Genomic DNA, 20,081 nt, shown 5'->3' with positions numbered 1-20,081 from the left:
TTTCGCGCTACGACGGAGCTGATACGCTGTAGAAGCCCCCGCCGAGCTTGTACCGATTTTCAGCCGGACGGCTTTGGCTCGGCGTTGCGCGATTTTTGATAGATGTCGCAACTCCAGCTTGCTTGGCCTTTCTGGCTTATTCGGTTGTCTGGTTTTCTTTTCTTCTTTTTTAGAGTACATTTTTGCTATCTCTTCACTTTTCTTTCGTCGATTAAACCGGATATACACATACTTTCGAAAGGAAGTATGTGATAACAACTATGTTTTACACCATGAAGTATGAAAGTCTTCGGAATCCACAATTCTTGGCTTATCAGTCACCCTGTCAGCTCTGCAGGTCTACAGGTTTCAGACAGACCGAGAAAAATACCGACGTGATCTCACCCATCTCCACTGTCGGGTGTCTTGATTCCGTGGCTGGTCAAGGGTGTTGTAGGTATATTAGGTAGGCTCTGCTGGTTCTGAGAAAAACACTCATTCGGGGGTATATACATACTCCCCTGCCCCCTATTACTTGTTCTTCCTTCTGAAACAAGCCCTTTCTTTCTTTTTTTTGCTAATATAAGACATTCGGACTTTGTCTTTCACTTTTTACCTTCACTGGATGACTGTCATTTCATGCATCACTACCATGCTATACATGGCTTGTCGGCCTTCAGACGAGGTCAGAGTGCTTGACTAGCCATGCATATGCTTGGATGATTTGATGACAGGTGCCAGTGCAGAGATATTGCTCTGTGATGGATGCATTGCGTCCATGGATGGCGTTTGTACTCGCAACAATGACCTAATTGACTCGCATGCATGGCTTTGGGTTGCCTTGACAATTCTTCATGCTAACAACAACAGCACTGCAACACCGAACAAGAGCAAGCACAAGGTGAAGATATCGACTGGACAGCCCTCGGACAACAGTCTACAAGATGAAACAAGAGGTGGAAAGGACTTTGGAGAATGTTTGATGAATTAATTACTGAGTCACAAAAACTCGCAGGTAAGGAGACTAAATACAGCAAGGAAAAAAGGAAAAACCAGAGAGCACAACAGATCGCCCGAGTGCTCCCCGAAAAATTACAACCAGCATCAATCGACATTATGGAAGAGATGACTGGCGGATATTTTGCAACTGCGCTTGGACATGATGTTCCGTATTGATCATCTGTCCATAGCAACAGTCACAGACGAACAGACAGACCTCCGAACCGCAACCCAACCGACGACGAGCGAACGTGTCGATGAGCACAAAACGAAAAGGAATTCAGTCTATCTGCAGTCTATACATACAAGACTGGGTATCGAAAACATTACAAGCAGGCACTCCGCATCCCCATCTCTTTTCCAATAAGAAAAAAGGAAGAAAGAATCGCTTATGCGAGCTCACGGTCAGTCTTACCACGGCGAACACGGCCAGTGGGAGACCAGGGGAAGTGAGCGACGGGGATGATGAAGAAGCTGTTGCTAGTATCGGCGATACCAGCGAGGGCATTGTACCAGGCAGCGAAAGCAGCCAGGAAACCGAAGAGACCACCGGCCTTCTGGATGTTGGCGTTGGGGTGGCCGTCAGGACCGCGCTGCAGGTAGGCAATACCGAGCAGGAGGAAGGTCAGGTCCAGGGTGAAGAAGAGCAGGAAGAAGGCGACGGTGGACTTGAGGGTGCAGAACAACATGATGGTGGTGAAAATGAACCAGCCCTGTTGAGACATTGTCAGCGGGATGATCTCTTGCGCATTGTCTATCTGGTGGAAAGAAAAAGATGCAAGATCTTACCATCAGGAAAAGACCCATGGAGTTATAGAATTCGGAAGGGTCAGAGCTGAACTCGCCGAGAGCAGTACCAATCTGGAACCCGCCGGGGGTCAAGACGATAGCGAACGCGAGCCAGAAACCACCGTAGGAGGAGAGAGCAGTAGCACCGAAAGTGTTACCGACAGCCATTTCCCTATTAAAAAAAAAAGCGCGTATTAGCCGCAGAACATAGCCGGGAAACCCACAGGGCCGCGGAAGTTACGGATACATACCACATGCCGGAAAGCAGCTGAACGAGACCACCGTAACCGAAAGCAAGACCAACAACAATGTTGGGGTGGGAGATATCCAGAGTACCCATGTTGACGGCGCTCAGGACGAAAGTGGTGAGGGCGAAAGCGCACAGGCCCAGAGGAGCGGGATTGGCGAACTTGCGACCCTCGACGGACTTGTACAGACCGGGCTGGAACTCACCACCGAAGGGGGGAGGGATGCTTCGGCGGTGTTTACGTGGGCGAGAGGTCCGTAGCCGAAGCGCGCGGCGGCGCGTGCTACCTGGTGCTCTTCGGCGGACATCTGGGGCTGCATGGGAGCGCCGTTGCCACCGTTCTGGGGGGAGGGAGTGGGACCCACGTCCTTCTCCATCTGGGCGTGGTCGGCGTTATTGATTCCTTCAGTCGCAGACATGATGGGGTCTAATTGTCGTTAAAATGAGGAAGGTAAGAGGAAAAAAAAAGTCAAAGGTAAAAGGTAAAAGGTAAAGCCTATAACACAGTTATAGGGATAATAGAAAGGATTTCAAGTCAAGCACAGCTTGGGGCGAGAGAGATGGGAGAACAGGGATGGGGGAAAGGAAGCTATTATACTCCCAAAGCTGTGAAGGCCTTGAAAATTGGATTGGGGCAAGTGTGGAAACTTACGAGGTTGGTATTTGGTCGGTATTATAAATTACATATACCAATGATGTGCAGACCCGTTCCCACAGTCAAGTCTCGAATAATATAAAGTGGAGAGAAAAGGAGAAAAGTGATATCGGGGGAAATGCTCAGTAAATATACGAATATCCAGTTTTTAGGCTTGCATGAAATTTGCTAAATTGTTTCACAGGTAGAAAATTAGAAGGAAAAAAAATAGAAAAAAAAAAGAAAGAAAAAAAAAAGACCATAGAACGAATGTCAAATTAGCCATGCAGGGACGGCACGGAGGAATGGGGGACCGTCTTGGTAATCGTCTTGGTAATAAGGATGAAAGGAACTTAGCCTGGGGAAGAAAGTGGAGAGCCCTGGAGAGACGGGGGAATGATATGATTGGTAGAGAATTGGAGAATAATTCATTATAACTCTATTAACTTGCTTAACTTGCTTAACTTAATGCATAAATACTAAGGTTGCATGTACATTTGTATATGATATTGTATAATATTGTATAATCCATTTGAATTCTCTCAATCTATGTTGTATACTCCATAGATCTTCCTAGCCCCTACAGCATACAGAAATTTATGAGTTTAGGAGACATTAAGATTTCCATGATCATCGAGTCCACTTTATTCCAGTACTCCGTACATCGTGCATATGCACGTACTTTAGCGCAATGGAACTCGCCCAGGTAGAAGAGACTTTGTTGGGGGGGTCCGGTGGTAAATCCCGGTATTCAGTACACCGGGCCGAGACTGCGTCACGACCTCGGTCTAGCTGAGGTATTTTGCCTCATTCCAGTTGTTGCCCAGTAACGGATTATGAAATGGTTCAGTCACCTGTCTGGGTTGGTAGAGATTCAATGCGCCGGAAAAGAAAGAGTACTTTGTGCTGTGATATAAATTGTAGTACGGAGTACATATGTAGAGCTCGGGACTTTTTTAGGCTGATATATCCGGACAGAATTACGCACCAATGAATTCATACTGAGATCAAAATTCCTATTTATTCCCATTTCATACATATGTGCAAGGATTACAATTCCCTGCGTGTATTATTATTGTTTACTTCTGTGATATTCATATTCTCCCCCACTTAGCGCAAGTCTCACACACAATCCCCCTTTTGCCCCTTTTTTCAGACCGGACACGAAGCACGGATACACTAACCATGCACCTACCACACATCAAACAGACTACGGCGTACCAGACAACCGCGTGGAGGCCGTTTAGGTCCAAGTTTAGGCCATTTGCGTTTCAAGTCTCGGGGAAACGGGAACGAAATGTCATATCCAGACTGATCTGCAAAAAAAAAGAGGGTAAGATGGCGGCACACTGCCACGAACCAGTTTAACCATTCCTGCCGTGTGTTCTCCGTTCTCTCAAACGGGCCATCAGTCCGGGGGGGAACCTGGATCGGCGCATGAGGCCCGGACCTGGTTTCTCTTTTCTTTATTTTTCTCTCGTAACCGCGTGATGTGCGAGAAGCTACTCCGGAGAGATGCAAGCGTGTCAAGCTTCGTCTCCACAGGTGGCTCTGCGATAGGATTTACAACTAACGCTAACGGCAGACATAGTGGATCCCTGGATGTCTGTGGGCGTCTCTGTTCCAATCATTTGTGCCTACTTTGGACGGAGCTTCCGTACTGGCTTGAGATTCGGGCCGGGGCAGAGATTCCGGTCGAATTTGGACTAACGTGTATAATTTAGGCTTGATGTCGTGGCAACAAGGTAGCCTTGCAACAGTGACAAGGTTCTTTGTCCTTCAGACCTCGGAAATGATATTATGCAAGATCCCGTCAGGACGGTATGTCTTCGTACAGGGTATAACATACGCCGTACATCGTATATAGTTGTGTAGCAATAATAGGTCCACTTATGTTGTGCGACAATCATCCGATGTCTTGCTAAGCTCTCGTTGTAGCCCTCAAACAACAAGAAACGGAGAGTGGACGCGAAGGATTCTCCCCAGATTGTACAATATTGTACTGAAAATACCCGAGCAATAGCTTGGGTTGGTGGCGTCCGCCAAGTAGCAATAATAAACAATACACGCCACAAAGGCAACGTGCCAGGTGAAATTCTATCCTCTCGGGCCATGTGGCCTTTTTAACTTTCCCTTAAACCCTTAAATCATGAAAGAGTTTTATACGGAGTACGGAGTTTATTCTTATTTCCATGTCAATTTAGCCTGTTTTTATTTATTTCTACGACGCATGCATAGGGCATGAAAAAGCAATCTAACAGAACAAGGAATTGCCGTTAATCAATTTCCTTTTGATCCATTTTTGCGATCCAGACCTGAACCGAGCGCAAACTCTGCTCTATCAAAGGTGGCACCATACAAACATACTCCATACCTATATATTGTATTGACAGTTCATAATTCCACATCTCAACCCCTTCTCAACCAATAATAGCAATCTCGTCTACAATGCACGGATCAATAATTGCTGGCATGGAGGTGCCAATTCCAAGAACAGCTCCCTTCCCCCGGATGTCCTGGGAACTTGGCGTTGCTCCCTGCTTAATATGGCGACACAGTGCGGGGATAGCTTTCTCAGCCCTGGTCGATCGTATCCCTAACGAGCATCGTGCGTCATGCGATCTTACAATATATATATATAGCGCGGGATACGAAGTCTTGGAACATAGTAGTGAGCCTTGAAACATCGTGCGTATGTACGAAGTACGATTTAGCGATTATTAAACTTGGCGAATTGGCAATTCTCTCCACATTCTGTTCATCTGATCCCAAAATCCAATACATACCCCAATACCCCATATACCCCATAGAATCCACGGTTGACTTTACTCTTTCTACCCTCGGCTGTGTATTTTCGGTTCGGCGGAGCGGAACTTTTTTTTTTTCGCCAAGTCGGAGGCCACGTTTTTGTAAAACCGGGTCTCTGTATTGTGGGGGAATTCCCTTTTTTTCGGGTTATCACATCTACCGAGTTCTGCTTATGTAGATGCATATGCATCCCCCGGAGTTTCCCCGCTTTTCGATCTGAGACGAGCAGGGTCAATACCATGCGCAAACGTCATGTGTGGAGTGATAGATCGTCATTGGCCTCGGGGGTGTTCATTGATTACATACTCAGTGGCACTCAATGCCCACCTGGGCAGTCACTGGGGACGAGGATCACCGATTCTTTGTCTGGAGATCAAATTGCACGCATCTTGCTTGAGCAGGGAGCGGACCCATAGGTAGCGCGGCTTTCGTGTTTAGCTGTGAGAACTTACATGTGAAATGGCTCTTGCGGCATTCGAGGAATGGAAGGAGGGCAAGATTGCTTCTGACCAGAGAACTCATACTAACCAATCCAAAGCACTAAAGAATAGAATGGGAATCTGGGATCTCGTCACGGCACAGCCTGAAGTGAATTTACGAAGGTGTTTAAGCGCCAATTATACATACATCCTATATTTTAGGGCTGTTCTAAACATGTATATCTTTATATACATCCAGTCTATACAAACATCGCTAAGCAATCATGACACCAAACCAACCCCAAATCAAGCCGCAGCCTCAATAGACTTCTGGAACTCAGCACTGAACGCATAATCAGTGTATCCCTTGGGATCCTTGGGAACATAGAAAGTATTCCGATCATAAGGCACAAACGGAATCCCCATCTGAACACGGAACGGCAAATCCGGGTTCGAGATAAACGGCCGCCCAATACCAACAATAGCATCATACTCCGCATACTTAACATCAGCCGCCTGAACCGCCGAATCAGCCACATACCCCCCAGCAACAATGACCGGCGAAGCCTTCCCATAAGCCCTCAAGAAGAAATCCAAGTCATCATCCGCCTCAACCTCAGCATTCCCCGCAATCCTCGACTCAACCAAATGCACATACGCAAGTCCCATCTCCGCCATCCGCTCCGCCAGATACTCAAACTGCGGCTTCGGGTCCCCCATCCGCATCCCCTGGAACGTACTCCAAGGACTAAATCGAATCCCCGTGCGATCAGCGCCAATAGCCTCAACAACAGCGCGCGAAACCTCAACCGCGAACCTCGCCCGCCCCTCAACACTCCCACCCCACGCATCATCGCGCGCATTGCACGTATCCTGCGTAAACTGATCAATCAAATACCCATTAGCAGCATGGATCTCGACGCCATCAAAGCCCGCCGCAACGGCGTTCCGCGCCGCCTGCGCATAGTCCGCGATCCACTCGTGGATCTCGGACTCGGATAGTGCGCGCGGTACGGGTGCGTCTGCGCTCGCCGGCGTCGCACTGCTAGAGACGAGATCGTAGCCCGAGGCTTGGAGGAGATCGACGCTGGCGACTCGGCTGGCGCCCACAGCTGCAGGTAGATGTAGCTGCCCTTGGCGTGCACGGCGTCGGTTACTTCTTTCCAGGCGGCGATCTGGGCGTCGTTGTAGATGCCCGGTGCGTTGGGGTATCCGCCGGCGCGGGCGGAGATGAAGGTTGCTTCGGTCATTAGGAGCGTGCCGGGGACGGAGGCGCGCTGGGCGTAGTAGTCTTTCACGATGGGGAGGGGGGTGTGGTTGTCGTCGGCGCGGAAGCGGGTCATTGGGGCCATGGCGATGCGGTTGGAGAGCTCGGCGCGGCCGACGCGGAGGGGGGTGAAGAGTTTGGTCATTTTGGTTTTATTTTATTTGAATGGGTTCAATTGGTTTAAGAGTTTGGAATACATTTGGAGTGAGTGGCCATGGCTTTTATATATTCGCAGTATCTGCATGGTTCGTTGAACTTCGGTGCTCCACTTGGCTTAAAAAGCAGCGGAGTTAAGGTGATTCCCGAGATTATCATGCTTTTAAGAGTATGAGACCGAGTCTTGCAATGTCTTTAGTCGCCGAGAGGGGCGAGTGGCGATTCTGATTCGTTGCTAGTTGGCCCACTCCAGCCCTGACTCGGGGAAATTAATAATACAAAATAGACGCCAAGATCTATTGGCCACTAAGGTTATATGGTGTAGAATAGCAGCTCATAAATTGGAGATTCGTGATGTTTCTTTGACATTCAATAGTAGCTGAAAGTATGAAAGTAACATGGGCTACCTATGTACTTAGGCATGGGACTTGTACAGGTGAAAATATCGCCAAACGCCATCTTCTGGCCCAGCCATAGACTATAATAATCATCGCACAAACACTGTTCCTGGTATCATAACGAATTGTAGAAGAATGCAGAACAAAAAAGTAGACATCATCGCTCCAGGCGACCAACAGTAGCTTCGAGCTGGGCATTGAACGCCCGGATTTGATTCAAGAGACCGCCTTGTGCTCCAGGGGCCCGAGAACTCACGTCGGCAACGGTGCGAAGCATATATTCAAGATCTGTAGAAGAATCCACAGATGCAGACCGTTGCTTGTTACGGTCGAGGGCCAATTCAAGGCTGTGGAGGGAATTGTTGATCGCGGATCGTGACTAGGGACTATTGTTAGTGATGTTTTCAGGGGATAATATGGAAAGATCTCACCGATTTGGCCTTCTCCCCTTCGATATGTCTGCTGCGCACTGCATCCATCTGCAAAGCTATGTTCTCGCGTTCTCGACGGACCCGGTATAGATGATTCCGTAGATCCATCATCTCCCGCTTGGCCTTCTTCAATTGCACGCCAAGCACAAAATTGCTATCGAGTATCCCGCTTAGATCCATGAGCCGGCTCTCAAGCTCCGAGCCAAATACTTCAACGGCTTTTCTCTTGCGGGACCACTCTGCACGTCGCGTAGCATTCGCCTCGTTCGCGATCCCATCCTTGAGTGTATTGAGTGTCTTCTCCAGAGTCTCGCGGCAGATCTGGCTCAATACATCGGCCGGGTTGACACCACCCCGGTTGGGTATCTTGGCCCTCTGGTGGGTGGTGAGTTCATCGGCGGATTCTTCTTCGTCGCCAGACCCGTCGGCCGTAGATGCTTTGCCACCTAGAGAATTGACATTCGCGAGACGGTAAACGGTGACCGGGACTGTTTCTCCACGAGGCTCCCGAGTCTTGCGACGAGGCTGTTCTTGCGTAGGCTCAGGCTCGGGTTGGTGTTCTGTCTCAGGTTCAGGCTCGGGATCCACTGCGCGCTTAGCCTTCTTGCCAGGTCTGCCGCGCTGTGGCTTGGGTGCTGCAGATTCCGCTTCAGACTCCGGCTGCTCTTCTGCGACAGGCTTAGGCTCAGGCTTAGGCTCAATTGCACGATTGGCCTTCTTTCCGGGCCTACCACGTTGGGGCTTAGATACTGTGGATTCTACTTCGGGTTCTGGTTCATCTTCTGTCTCGTGCTCGGGCTCAGGTTCGGTTGCATGTCTAGTCTTTTTCCCGGGCCTGCCACGAGGCTTAGGTACCACAGATTCTGCCTCTGGTTCAGGCTGGTCTGCTGTCGCAGGTTCAGACTCGGGCTCCGGTTCAGTTTCGGCTGCACGTTTCGCTTTCTTTCCAGGTCTGCCACGCTGTGGCTTGGGGATTGCAGATTCTGTCTCTGGTTCTGCTTGGTCTGCTGCCACAGGCTCAGGCTCGGGTTCAGGCTCCACTGCGTGTTTCGCTTTCTTCCCGGGTCTGCCACGTGGCTTGGGCACTGCCGATTCCACCACAGTTTCCAGCTGGTCATCATTTTGTGACGTTGGCTTGTGACCCCGACGTGGGCCCGAAGGGGACTCCGCGACATTTGGTGTAGCCTCGGGTGAAATCTGCTCAGTCTCGATAGCTTCAATGGCCTTCTTGTTAAGCGAGGGTCTCCCACGAGGCCGTTTCGTCTTTGGGGCTTCCTCAACTTGGGCTGCTGCGGGCTCATATTGTGCCTCACTCGCAGGTTCCTGCACAGCGGCTTCCACATTAAGTTCCGGGGTAGTGTTTGCGGTAGGTTGATGCTGCGGGCGACCGCGAGGCTTTTTCTTCGTAGAAGGCCCTTGAAACGTCCGGTTGTCTTGCTCTAATGCATCATCTTTGGATGGCGGAACATCCTCAGTCATATCGACATCATTAGTAGTCGCCGCATGGCTAGCTTCAAGAGCCTCGGCGGAGGTACCACGTGGTGATGAGGCTTTTGTGGCAGATATATCTGTCTGAACTGGAGAAGCGGTTTCTGCGTTCTTGTTTATTTGGATTCGCTCCTCAGGCCGTGGTGGTGACCGAGTGTTATGTTGTCTCTTGCGTAGTTGTTCTGTGTTTTCAGGCTGTTCGAAAGCTTCAGGTGATGAAAGTGGCGCTTGGAATTCTCCAGCTACTGAAGGCGCCGCAGGAACAGATACTAGAGATGTGCCTTGGGCTAGTTGCTCTTCGGCTGTTGATGTTGTTGGTTCCACGCCGTTGGTCCCCTCTTCTATCGGTTGTTGATCTTGGACTGAGGCTTCCGGAATTGGTGAGGTGTGAGGCTGTGAGGACTCATTGTTCGTTATTTCTGATAGTAGAGGTGTATCTGTATTCGGTGATGCCTGGGTGTGGCTTGTTTGAGACTCTGTGCTACCTGCACTATTCTCAACGGGTGTGCATCTCCATTCTCAGGTCGCCCACCATTCCGACGAGAAGGAGTATCCTCTGTTACATCAGGAGAACCTGAAGAAGCATTAGCACACATTTCTAGCGTAGAAAGCCAGCCCGGTCCATAACATACTGATCTTTCTCCTCTTGTTGCTTCGCGTTTGTTCGGCTCTATCATCGGAAGAAGGTATTTCATATGTCGAGGGCCTTTCTGGGAGCTTGTTGCGCGCACTTCCCGGCGTGCGCTCAATGCCCCCGGCCTGCGATCCTGGTCGCGATACCTCTAACGGTCGTGGTGTTGTATTCGGCGCGGTCTGTGTTCGCGGTGGATTCTGAGCTTCAGGGACAGTCGCAAGTGGTGCGGGCGCTGACAATCCAAGCGCTGGACTACCAAATGAGAACCCAAAATCAACTTCTTTTGCTTTGCGCGTCCTGTACCAGCAAAGTCAGTTTCTATGTTATGGTTTCGCGGGGTATAGGCAAGACGCGTACCCAGCTCCGCGCTGCCGCATCAGCTGCCGCTCCTCTCGCGCTGCCAATTGTTAGCAATCATACACACACATAAAGATACACAACATGACAGCACATACAGGCTTCCATTTTGGAGGAACGGCGTCGAAAAGACGCGTCGTGTTGATGGTTGAGGAGTAAAGGCGAGCGGTCGGAGCCAAGATGATCGGAGCCGATCCATTTTTGTGCCGATTTCTCCGCGCTCTCAACTTTCAACACTCCAGCTGTTGCACATTCTTGATTATTCTCGAACTGGTGTTTCCAAATGGGTTGGTTTTGGGGTGACAAAAACGATACGGTCCAAAAGCTCGACCCGGGGCTTCGTGACTATCTCGAACAGGAGAAGCCCGACAAATATGTGCCTGGACCCAATGTGAAGCCCTCAACGCCCTCGGCGCCCGCGCAATCACCTGAACCGTCTGATCCCTCGAAACCCAAAGTTCCTGCAGCATCACTCTACCCAGATGGCCGTTATGCGGATCTATGGAAAACCTACAAGCCGCCGATGGAGCTCGACGAGCAATCCGGAGTCCGCGGGGCGTCACGAGTGATTGAAAAGTACAAGGAGCGCGGGGACACAGTGCAGCGAGCAGCAATGGAGAACTGTGCCTTGGAACATGAAGCCTTGACATACTGTTTCAAGACCGGCAATTGGCGCAAGCAAATTGAAGCCCGGCTGACCATGTGCTCGGCGGAGAATGGCACCTTTTCGCGATGTTTTATGACCCAGACTGTGAGTTGCTGCCACAATGTATGGCTTTCTCGATCACGTCAATTCTAATTCTTTCCCGTTAAACAGAAATTCCTCCAAGCTCTCGGTTACGCATCTAGCTTCGAATACGACGCCGAGAAAGAGGAGCGCATTCAGATGCATGCCGACAAACTCTACCACCAGATGCTAGACTACGAGAAGCGAGTTGAGGAGGCAAAGGCCGCTGGAACTGAGCCACCGCCTCTCACATCGCTTTTCAACCCAGAGAAGCCATCGAAAACTCCGGAAGTTGGCCTTGAGATCCCTGGAGGAGAGACAATCCCGGAAGAGCTCAAACCGTCGAAGCCATTACAGAAGCTCACGCCACATGAGCGAGAGTTGGAGATTCGCGCACACTATGCGCAGCGGGAACAGCACAAGATGTATGCGCAGGAGGCTGCGCCCTTCATGAAGACTCATGACGACGCTCGACAGAAGCGACAGGAAAAAGCTGTTAGCTGGTTTGGAGAGACTATCGGCAAGTGGCTATCATAAGGGACTCTGAATTCTTGTATCTACATATGTACTATTTGCTTTGAATGCTTTGAATGGCGACTGGAGAGGCGTTGGGGGTTCTTTAAGTTACATTTGTATAGCTGTTTTCCCATAATACTCCATAGAGAGTAATATTTACACTTGAGTGTAGTCTTCGAGGTCATTTCGGTTTTAGCTGCCTCTATCTGTCCTGATTTTCTAAAATCTATCTACCCCGGTGCTTCTCTAGTGCTTACCTCTAGGGCTGGGTATGACTTCGGATAGAGATTGAAATCGAAACAAGAACATCTCTACTATAAACAATCCAGTGATATAATCTAATAGATATAGAATGCTATATACATATTATACATACAGAAATTTATAATATATATAATAACCAAGAATGTCCATCTTGTCAATACAAAGCCCTCCCGTAGCCTATCTAATCGTCGGTCGCGTTCTCCCGCGCAAACAACTCGAAGCATCATCGGAGAATCACGACTCTCTCTTTTCCCTTACTCAAACTCTCCCAACTGTCGCATCTTTTTTATCTTCTTTCCTATTTGAATTACACCTCCCCATCTCTTCAGCCCCGGAGTTACTGAATCCTCTTCAATTCAATCCACTACCCCGGATATCACCTGGCAGAAACAGATACCTGGTTGATCATTGGACTCGGAAAGTCTCTATTCTCTCTCCAGGCCATATTTCCCTACTCGAAACCGGTGGCCCTCAACAGGCTGAGCTGCGGCGTTCGCCATGAAGGCCACCCCGTTGCTCATCTCATGGCATAATGACAATGCCCCTATCTACTCGGTGCATTTCGACCCCAATGGCAAGGGCCGATTAGCTACTGCTGGAAAGTAGGTTGTGTCTGTCCTCTCAGGGTGTTGAGCGATTTTACTGACTGCTTCCTCTTTAGTGATAACAACGTCCGAGTATGAACCCGTCCTCCGCCACCCTTCGCACACCTTGATCTGACATGTTCTACAGCTCTGGAAAGTCGAGTCTACTGGGGAAGAAAGAAAAGTCGCTTATCTGAGTACTCTGATTAAGCATACACAAGCCGTCAATGTGGTCCGCTTCAGCCCAAAAGGTATGTTCTTCCGCAGGACAGCATATGACTGCAAGCCTGACGGATGTAGGTGAGATGCTGGCATCTGCCGGAGATGATGGAAATGTCCTACTCTGGGTACCGTCGGAGATACAGACACAACCTGGGCTGGGTGAAGATCGCTCGGACGATAAAGAGACCTGGCGAGTGAAGCACATGTGTCGCTCGTCCGGCGCCGAGATCTACGACCTGGCCTGGTCTCCCGATGGTGTTTTCATCATTACAGGCAGCATGGACAACATCGCACGGATTTACAATGCCCAAACCGGTTAGTTATCCTCGGGCAATCTTCATATAGCTCGATAACCTGACCGAATCCTGCAGGGCAAATGGTACGACAGATTGCCGAGCATTCTCACTATGTCCAAGGTGTAGCATGGGACCCGCTCAACGAGTTTGTTGCGACTCAATCGTCCGACCGATCCGTTCATATTTACACTTTGAAGACCAAGGACGGACAATTCACATTGACACCACACGGGAAGGTGCTCAAGATGGATCTCCCTGCCAAACGTATCGCATCTGGCAGTCCTGCGCCTCCAGATGTGCCTAGCCGGTCTCAACAAAGCACTGGAAATTCCATTGCTATTGCCTCGCCTGCTCCCTCGACTCCAGGGACCCCAATGGCTTCCAATCTCCCCATGGATCCTCCTCCAGTCTCACACAGTCGGCGTTCGTCGTTCGGCTCGTCTCCTTCGATCCGACGGTCTGCGTCTCCTGCTCCGTCCCTCCCGTTGCCCGCCGTTAAGCCATTGGAGGTCTCCTCCCCAAGTCTCGGTGGGCTGGGTGTCAAGAATGCCAGCATCTATGCCAACGAGACGTTTACTTCTTTCTTCAGGCGACTGACTTTTGCTCCTGACGGAAGTCTGCTGTTCACACCAGCTGGTCAATTCAAAACCAGTCACGTATCAGCTACGGATTCTACAAAGACGACAGACGAGATTATCAACACGGTTTACGTCTACACACGGGCTGGTTTCAACAAACCCCCGATCTCTCATCTTCCAGGGCACAAGAAGCCCTCTGTAGCTGTCAAATGCTCCCCGGTCTTTTACACGTTGAAGCAGGGCACTCAGCCTGCGAAAAACATTACCCTTGATACGTCTTCAGGCGAGGAGACGTTCTCATCTCTTCCAGACCCCGTGGTATCGGAAAACCCATCTTTCACTAGCCAACCCCACATGGTCCCTCCATCATCAACGACCGCCGAGCCATCAAAGCTTCAGCCATCCACAAAACCTGCCGAGGACGGCAGCAATGAAGCAAGCCAGAGCTCAGCACCCGTCTTTGCACTTCCTTATCGCATTGTATATGCTGTTGCCACTCAAGATGCTGTTTTGGTATATGACACGCAACAACAAACCCCGCTATGCATTGTTAGCAATTTGCATTTTGCTACTTTTACTGACTTGACCTGGTAAGTACTGTTTCTATTCTTGGTCCCACGTATTGCTTCCTAACGCACAACAGGTCCGCCGATGGGTTAACATTGATCATGAGTTCCTCTGATGGTTTCTGTTCTACACTCTCGTTCGCACCTGGAGAGCTGGGCCAACCCTACACAGGAGCAACCTCTGTAGCTCACAATGCAGCAAACGCAAGCACCCCTGCGACGAATGTCACACCTCTGCTGACGCCAACGCACTCGGCGTCTCCACATGTGCCATCTCCAGTCAAGACGAGCCATACATCCTCAAATAGCACAGGTCCCGTACCACCAGCTAGTCCCGCGCGGTCCAACTCCGCCTGCTCAGTCGCGACACAGCCTTCCACACAGCCTACCCCTGCAGCAGTCGTGAATAACCCTACTCCCACACTCGGGACTGTCCCGTCGGTGACAGCAACACATTCTGCGCAGCCACCAACACTCCCGCTGACAACCCCACCACAAACGCCTATCTCAGGCGCTCCGCAGAATGGGTCCACTACGACCGGTGCTAGCGTGCTGGGTAAGCGTGATGTAAGGCCTGCAAGTGAGTCTGAAAAAGAAGAGGGCAAGGAAGAACCAAATAGTGCATCGCAGCAGCCGCCGAAGAGACGCCGTGTGGCGCCTACTCTTATCTCGGCGGGTACTGATGGTGCCTCATCGAAGGATAACAAGACCTGAAGTTGGGGTTATGTGGGCTTTTCCCGTCTTGACTCCTTTCTCGGCCTCGGTATGCACCTGCAAGGCATGAAATGACCAATTTGCTTTGCCAGCTGTCGCTTCTTATGATTCATGTTCTTTTTACTTCTAATCATTGCTATCATTGCTCATGCTATATCCTCTTCGTATCTTATGTTCTGTATTTGCACTATCTTTGTTTTTCAATCTTTTTCAACAATCGGGTTTATGGTTGATGGAGTTGTGAGAGCCAATCTACCTTCTTGCTCATGTTTGCTGATCCCCTTGATCTACGCATGAATCGTGGCATGAGAATAAAGAATGAAAATGTATTATCTTTACCTTCTAAGTAGACGATTGGGGAAGTCCTTTACAACAACGCTCTCGGAATATAAAAGCCACTCTAAAGAACCTAGGGCAATACTAAAAATAAGACTGCTTAAGATGTATCAGTCATTGAGCTCTTGACAGCTATACTGCATGTCTGGCTGTCCCTCGCCCCCTTGCATATCAGACAAACCTATACCATAAGTCATATCCCTCCATGATCCGTCTTGCATCATACGTGACAACAGTCCGCATGATAGTAACAATAGTAGTCAACCACAACAAACCTGAGCGCGAGTAAGTCATTCAGCCTTCTCCCCATTCGACGTGACTCTCGACATTTCACCCAAAACATTCAAAAGCGAGTAATCAGACGGCAACACCGATCTCGCCTCTGTAGCATGAGTGCTAGTTGTCACGGTGGTGACATGGAGTGTTTTCCCAAGCTCAGACTTCTCAAACCGAGAAGCAACGGGCGCAACAGCCAACTCATTTGCCCAACGAAACAGCGCCTCGCCACTACGAGAACCACCAGCTGCAAATATGAAATCGGGATATTTGATATTGGGGAGATTGTCTAAAATATAGGTGGCGGCTCTCCCGTTTCCAAGAGCAGCTTGCGGCGGTTCAACCTTCACAGAGGATGCCTCGCGGACGACATGGAAATCTGCACGCCCGCGGGCACCGTTGATTTGATCGGCTAGCTCGGAGGCCTGGCGAGCGGCTACTTCGCGATCGAGCGCGCCGTCGTAGTGAAATGTTAGCGAGCAGCGGCGTTCCTTGATTCGGCTGCCCTCTGTTCGCTCGTGGGAATACTCCATCATCTTTTTGATACCGGTGCGCCATTTCAAGGCGCTTTCTGGCACGAATGGAACCCATGAACCCGACCCAGGTTCTTGTAGGAAACATCCATTCTCGGCGATGAACCCGAGCTCAGAGGGGAGCTTTTCGAGCGCTTCTTGGAGCTGCTCGGTGCTTCGGGAGCTGGCTATGTATAAGGTATTCTTGGGGTCGTTTATGAGTGTTCGTAGAGTTTCGCAGGCTTTAGACGAGGGAGAGACTCTTCTACGCCGAAAGCTGGACCGAAGATTGCGCTGTCTTCCAAAAAGAACATCCGTGCCCTGGCGGCGTGGTATGACTTTTTCAAGTCAGTAGGTGAAAGTGGAGAGAGGTGGCTTGTCTGATGGATTTGCATTTCGTGGGCTTTAGTGAGAGCCTCTTGTAACACCGTGTGCCATTTGATAGCAGTGTATGGAGATTTGCAACCCAGCAGAAAATCCCAGTTGAGTTTCTGCTCCGCCGGCGACATCTCGAGTGCGGACTTGATCGCATCAGCACATTGGCTGTAGTTCCACGGATTGACGAGAAGCTTATGACCACGAAAGATAGAGGCACTCCCCACGAATTCGCTAAGAATCAAGGATCCATGTTGGTGGGAGCTAAGCTGTCCATCTTGGCAATGGATAAAATCATGGCTGGACAGGTTCCACCCCTCACGCAGATTGGTGGCCATGAAGATATGTGCAACACTTAAGAGGGCGATAAATTGGAAGTGGCTGATGTCTTGCTGGACCAGTACCAAGGGCTGGTGGGTGATGGTTGAATATGTTGCATTGATCCTCATTGCGATTTTTGAGATCTGTGCCTCCAGCTCGGGATTCTCAGATGCAGATGACATTACTTGGACTAGAACCACCTATACAAAACAAATTAGTAGTCTTCACATGCAATAAGATAAATTCGTCGACTTACTTGCTCTCTCCATGCTGGATAGCTGTTGAGAAACAGCTCATATGCCAAAAGCTTCTGCTTAATCCCTCCAGGTGCATCAAATCGGTCCCGCGCTACAATGAGATATTTCCCTTTGTACCTATGGCTGATGCTGTGTATCCAGCCCTTGACCTCGGTGGATTGGCGTAATGTATAAAGTGACGAAGGGTCAATCCCCAATGGAGAATTCACAACACTAACGTACCGATGGTTGAGGTGAACTTGATTGGCAGAGACCTCCAGCCTCCTCAGCCGGCTGCAGGAGTGAAGAAAGTGGTTGCAGTATTCGTCTGTCTGGAATCCAATCAGATCGGCGCCCAGAAGCCCATCCAACAGCTCTTCACGTGGAGTCAAACAGCGGAAGATCTCAGAGGAAGGAAACGGAGTATGCAAGAAAAATCCAATCTCGGCTTGTGGTAAACCTTCCCTCAGAAGGCCCGGAAGAACCAGAAGGTGATAGTCATGGACCCATATTCGATCACCCGGTTTCCAGTGCTTGATGATTGTTTCTGCAAATGCCTTGTTCAGCTTGAGGTATTGGACCCAAGAGTAACCGTCGTACTCAGTATGCCGAGGGCTTTCTTGCATTTGATAATGGAAGGCTGGCCAAAGTACCGCGCGACAGAAATGGGTGTAATGGCCCTCAAACTCGTTGTCACTCACAAACACAGTCAACGAATCATACACATCCTGGAGGGTCTCAGCGATGTCTGTCCTGGTAGAATCTGCCAATGAGTAGGTAGGCATGCCTAGAGTCCCCACCCAAGTCTTGTCCTTGAGCAAGCTCGACTTTTCAGCAGCGTGGATGGCATTTTGTAGACCTCCGTGGCCTTGTTCGGCAGCCTTTACCACCCAGTCAGCATTGGAGAGCGAGACTCGTGTGCTACTGCAGTATTTCATGTCCCATTGATCCTGTGATCCATCCAAAGATAATTCCCTTCTCGGTCCTTGGATTGGGCCTCGACTGCTCAAAATGGACGGTGTTGGAGGATCTGTTGCCTTGGACCGGGGCTGATTAAATCTCCGACTGTGTCCCCAAGGAATGGCCCGGGGCTCGCTGGGGCCGTGCCACAATCGATCATTGGCAATTGGAATCTCATCTGCTGATCGCGAAGTATATCCTTTGAAGACAGTCTCGTCTTCTGTGGTGGCTCCAGGAGTTAGTGGGAGACAACTCGTGGGACGAGTTGGATGGTAGGTATCCGACAGGCGCCCAAGGATAGGTCCAGGACCATCGACATTTGCATGGCTAGACAAGGACCCGTGTTGTTCCTGCTTGGGTTCCGTCACTTGGAAATCGATGGTATATGGGAGGAACCTGGTATACACCATGTCAGATTTGGGGAGTCTTGTAGGCGAGGAGGAACTCACAAAGATGCGATGAAGACCGTCATTGGGCTTAGTTGTAATTCAACAAAGTATCTATGTTGTTAAAGGGGCTTGATTCATAGTGCAGGTAACCCATCGGTAGTTGAACTGAGGATGGAAGGGCTTGGACTGTTGAAGAGGAAGGGACGTCCAGCCCACGGCAACTGCCAGATATATCCCGCTCTGCTATCTATTCCAAGGTTGTGCTGGGTTTCTTCTTTTTGTTGCTTTGTTAAATAAGGTGAAGGGTGTATAACATAATATAAAGAGTGCCTAGGTGGGTTGTGTACGCAAGATATATCTAGAAGATAAGTTGCTCAAAACTTCTGATTTTGAGTCTTCCCGATATTGTTCAGTTTCGATATTTGATAGTTCATGACTGTTTAAATTGGCTACAATATCGAGTTTGTTAATGTGAGCTGCTAGTAGATGTTGATTATAGGCTGGTGTTTAACTACGCCAAACTGCATACATATGTATCATCAACAACATGTGTTATCGAAACAGTTTTTAGTAGGTCAAGTAAGGCCATATTTCGGTATTTATTCCAATCTATAGAATGAGTCTATATATCAAAACAGGGCTCAAAGTAAAGCCAGCCCTACTTCCTTAGGTATAGATAAGGAATAAGCTAAAAACACAAAAATATCAGCACAGAGGCTATTAGCGTCAAGGACACGTGATATAGACTTAAGTCAGTTATTTTCCAGAGTATCTTCTTGCAAGCAGTTTATCTAGGTCATCTGTTCCCCATTAGTTCAACAGTCCATGGCAAGATGCGCGCAGATTTGAGCACGTCGCTCCAACATCTTAGGTCCGAACGGGCAATTAGACGACCTGAGCCCTCATATCCAACGAATCGGCTGGTGAGATGCGGAAGAACTCCAAGACCCAAGAGCTTGCGACAACGATAGAGCTAGTGGATTAGCGCATGACGTTTTGGCCCACCCTACCCAACGCTATTCTCCTGTACATCCGTCAGTGGCCATTCTCGCGTTAAACAAAAAAGCCCGCATGGAGTACGATGTCGAAGCATGTCAACGTAAGGCCAAGCTCAAGAAGTCAGCTGCACGACGAGCCACCTATGCCGCGTGCGTGTCCTCTCTTCTTGGCTGGGGACGACACGCCCACCACATCAGTTTGAGGACCCCATTATTATCGTTGTGCCACAGGATTTGACAGTTTTCCGAGAGATGCGGAGGGACGCGGTATTAAATGGGCATCGACGCGTGGAAACCAGATGCGCGGACTGGGCATGGGCTCATGCATCCACGGGAATGAAGCATGGTGCATGTAGCCTTGGCACCTTGCAAAGGCAGGGCCAAGCTCATAGGATACGCGAACAGTCTCGCTGGATAGGCTGTGTCTTGGTTTAATATATCATTCAAGCAATAAAGTCAAGAGAGTCAGGAGAGACATGAGGTCTTGGCACTTGGCGTCCGGGGGTAATTGGCTCGCTCGGTTCATTGAGCCCGAATTGCTTTAGCTTTGGAAGTTCTGCACTTCTTGGGCTGGCGTGTACCAATCCCATGGCAAGAATTATTGC

At 49.6% G+C, this 20,081-nt stretch overlaps 6 protein-coding genes across 6 annotated transcripts; 2 read left to right on the top strand and 4 right to left on the bottom strand.

Moving 5' to 3' along the window:
* Positions 1 to 1,359: 1,359 nt before the first annotated feature.
* N7519_002100 (acetate uptake transporter family protein) lies at positions 1,360 to 2,433 on the bottom strand (the record flags this gene model as incomplete). Its single annotated transcript, XM_057288878.1, is given in 4 exon segments — positions 1,360 to 1,691; positions 1,768 to 1,939; positions 2,019 to 2,209; positions 2,221 to 2,433. 4 exon segments carry the CDS (start codon positions 2,431 to 2,433, stop codon positions 1,368 to 1,370), a joined length of 900 nt encoding a protein of 299 aa, XP_057150080.1. The 3' UTR covers positions 1,360 to 1,367.
* Positions 2,434 to 6,181: 3,748 nt separating this feature from the next.
* On the bottom strand, positions 6,182 to 7,287 carry N7519_002099 (alkene reductase; the record flags this gene model as incomplete). Its single annotated transcript, XM_057288877.1, has 2 exons — positions 6,182 to 6,920; positions 6,986 to 7,287. The coding sequence occupies 2 exons, from the start codon at positions 7,285 to 7,287 to the stop codon at positions 6,182 to 6,184; spliced, it is 1,041 nt and encodes a 346-aa protein (XP_057150079.1).
* Positions 7,288 to 7,853: 566 nt separating this feature from the next.
* N7519_002098 (uncharacterized protein) lies at positions 7,854 to 10,714 on the bottom strand (the record flags this gene model as incomplete). Its single annotated transcript, XM_057288876.1, has 6 exons — positions 7,854 to 8,075; positions 8,128 to 10,068; positions 10,101 to 10,189; positions 10,248 to 10,546; positions 10,607 to 10,646; positions 10,705 to 10,714. 6 exons carry the CDS (start codon positions 10,712 to 10,714, stop codon positions 7,854 to 7,856), a joined length of 2,601 nt encoding a protein of 866 aa, XP_057150078.1.
* A 175-nt stretch (positions 10,715 to 10,889) lies between these two features.
* N7519_002097 (uncharacterized protein) lies at positions 10,890 to 11,870 on the top strand (the record flags this gene model as incomplete). Its single annotated transcript, XM_057288875.1, has 2 exons — positions 10,890 to 11,357; positions 11,424 to 11,870. The coding sequence occupies 2 exons, from the start codon at positions 10,890 to 10,892 to the stop codon at positions 11,868 to 11,870; spliced, it is 915 nt and encodes a 304-aa protein (XP_057150077.1).
* Positions 11,871 to 12,611: 741 nt separating this feature from the next.
* On the top strand, positions 12,612 to 15,073 carry N7519_002096 (uncharacterized protein; the record flags this gene model as incomplete). The annotated part of the gene is made up of 6 exons (XM_057288874.1): positions 12,612 to 12,715; positions 12,775 to 12,790; positions 12,846 to 12,948; positions 12,998 to 13,234; positions 13,291 to 14,383; positions 14,437 to 15,073. 6 exons carry the CDS (start codon positions 12,612 to 12,614, stop codon positions 15,071 to 15,073), a joined length of 2,190 nt encoding a protein of 729 aa, XP_057150076.1.
* A 626-nt stretch (positions 15,074 to 15,699) lies between these two features.
* Positions 15,700 to 18,561, bottom strand: N7519_002095 (trehalose-6-phosphate synthase; the record flags this gene model as incomplete). The annotated part of the gene is made up of 4 exons (XM_057288873.1): positions 15,700 to 16,401; positions 16,467 to 17,093; positions 17,150 to 18,485; positions 18,539 to 18,561. 4 exons carry the CDS (start codon positions 18,559 to 18,561, stop codon positions 15,700 to 15,702), a joined length of 2,688 nt encoding a protein of 895 aa, XP_057150075.1.
* Between the last annotated feature and the right edge of the window lie 1,520 nt (positions 18,562 to 20,081).

Source organism: Penicillium mononematosum (genome assembly GCF_028829835.1).
Source record: "Penicillium mononematosum strain IBT 11891 chromosome Unknown utg000002l:1.0-8112719.0:1.0-8118358.0, whole genome shotgun sequence".
NCBI lineage: Eukaryota > Fungi > Ascomycota > Eurotiomycetes > Eurotiales > Aspergillaceae > Penicillium > Penicillium mononematosum.
The sequence above is the reverse complement of the archived record's forward strand: the minus strand, read 5'-3'. Positions and strand labels throughout refer to the sequence as shown.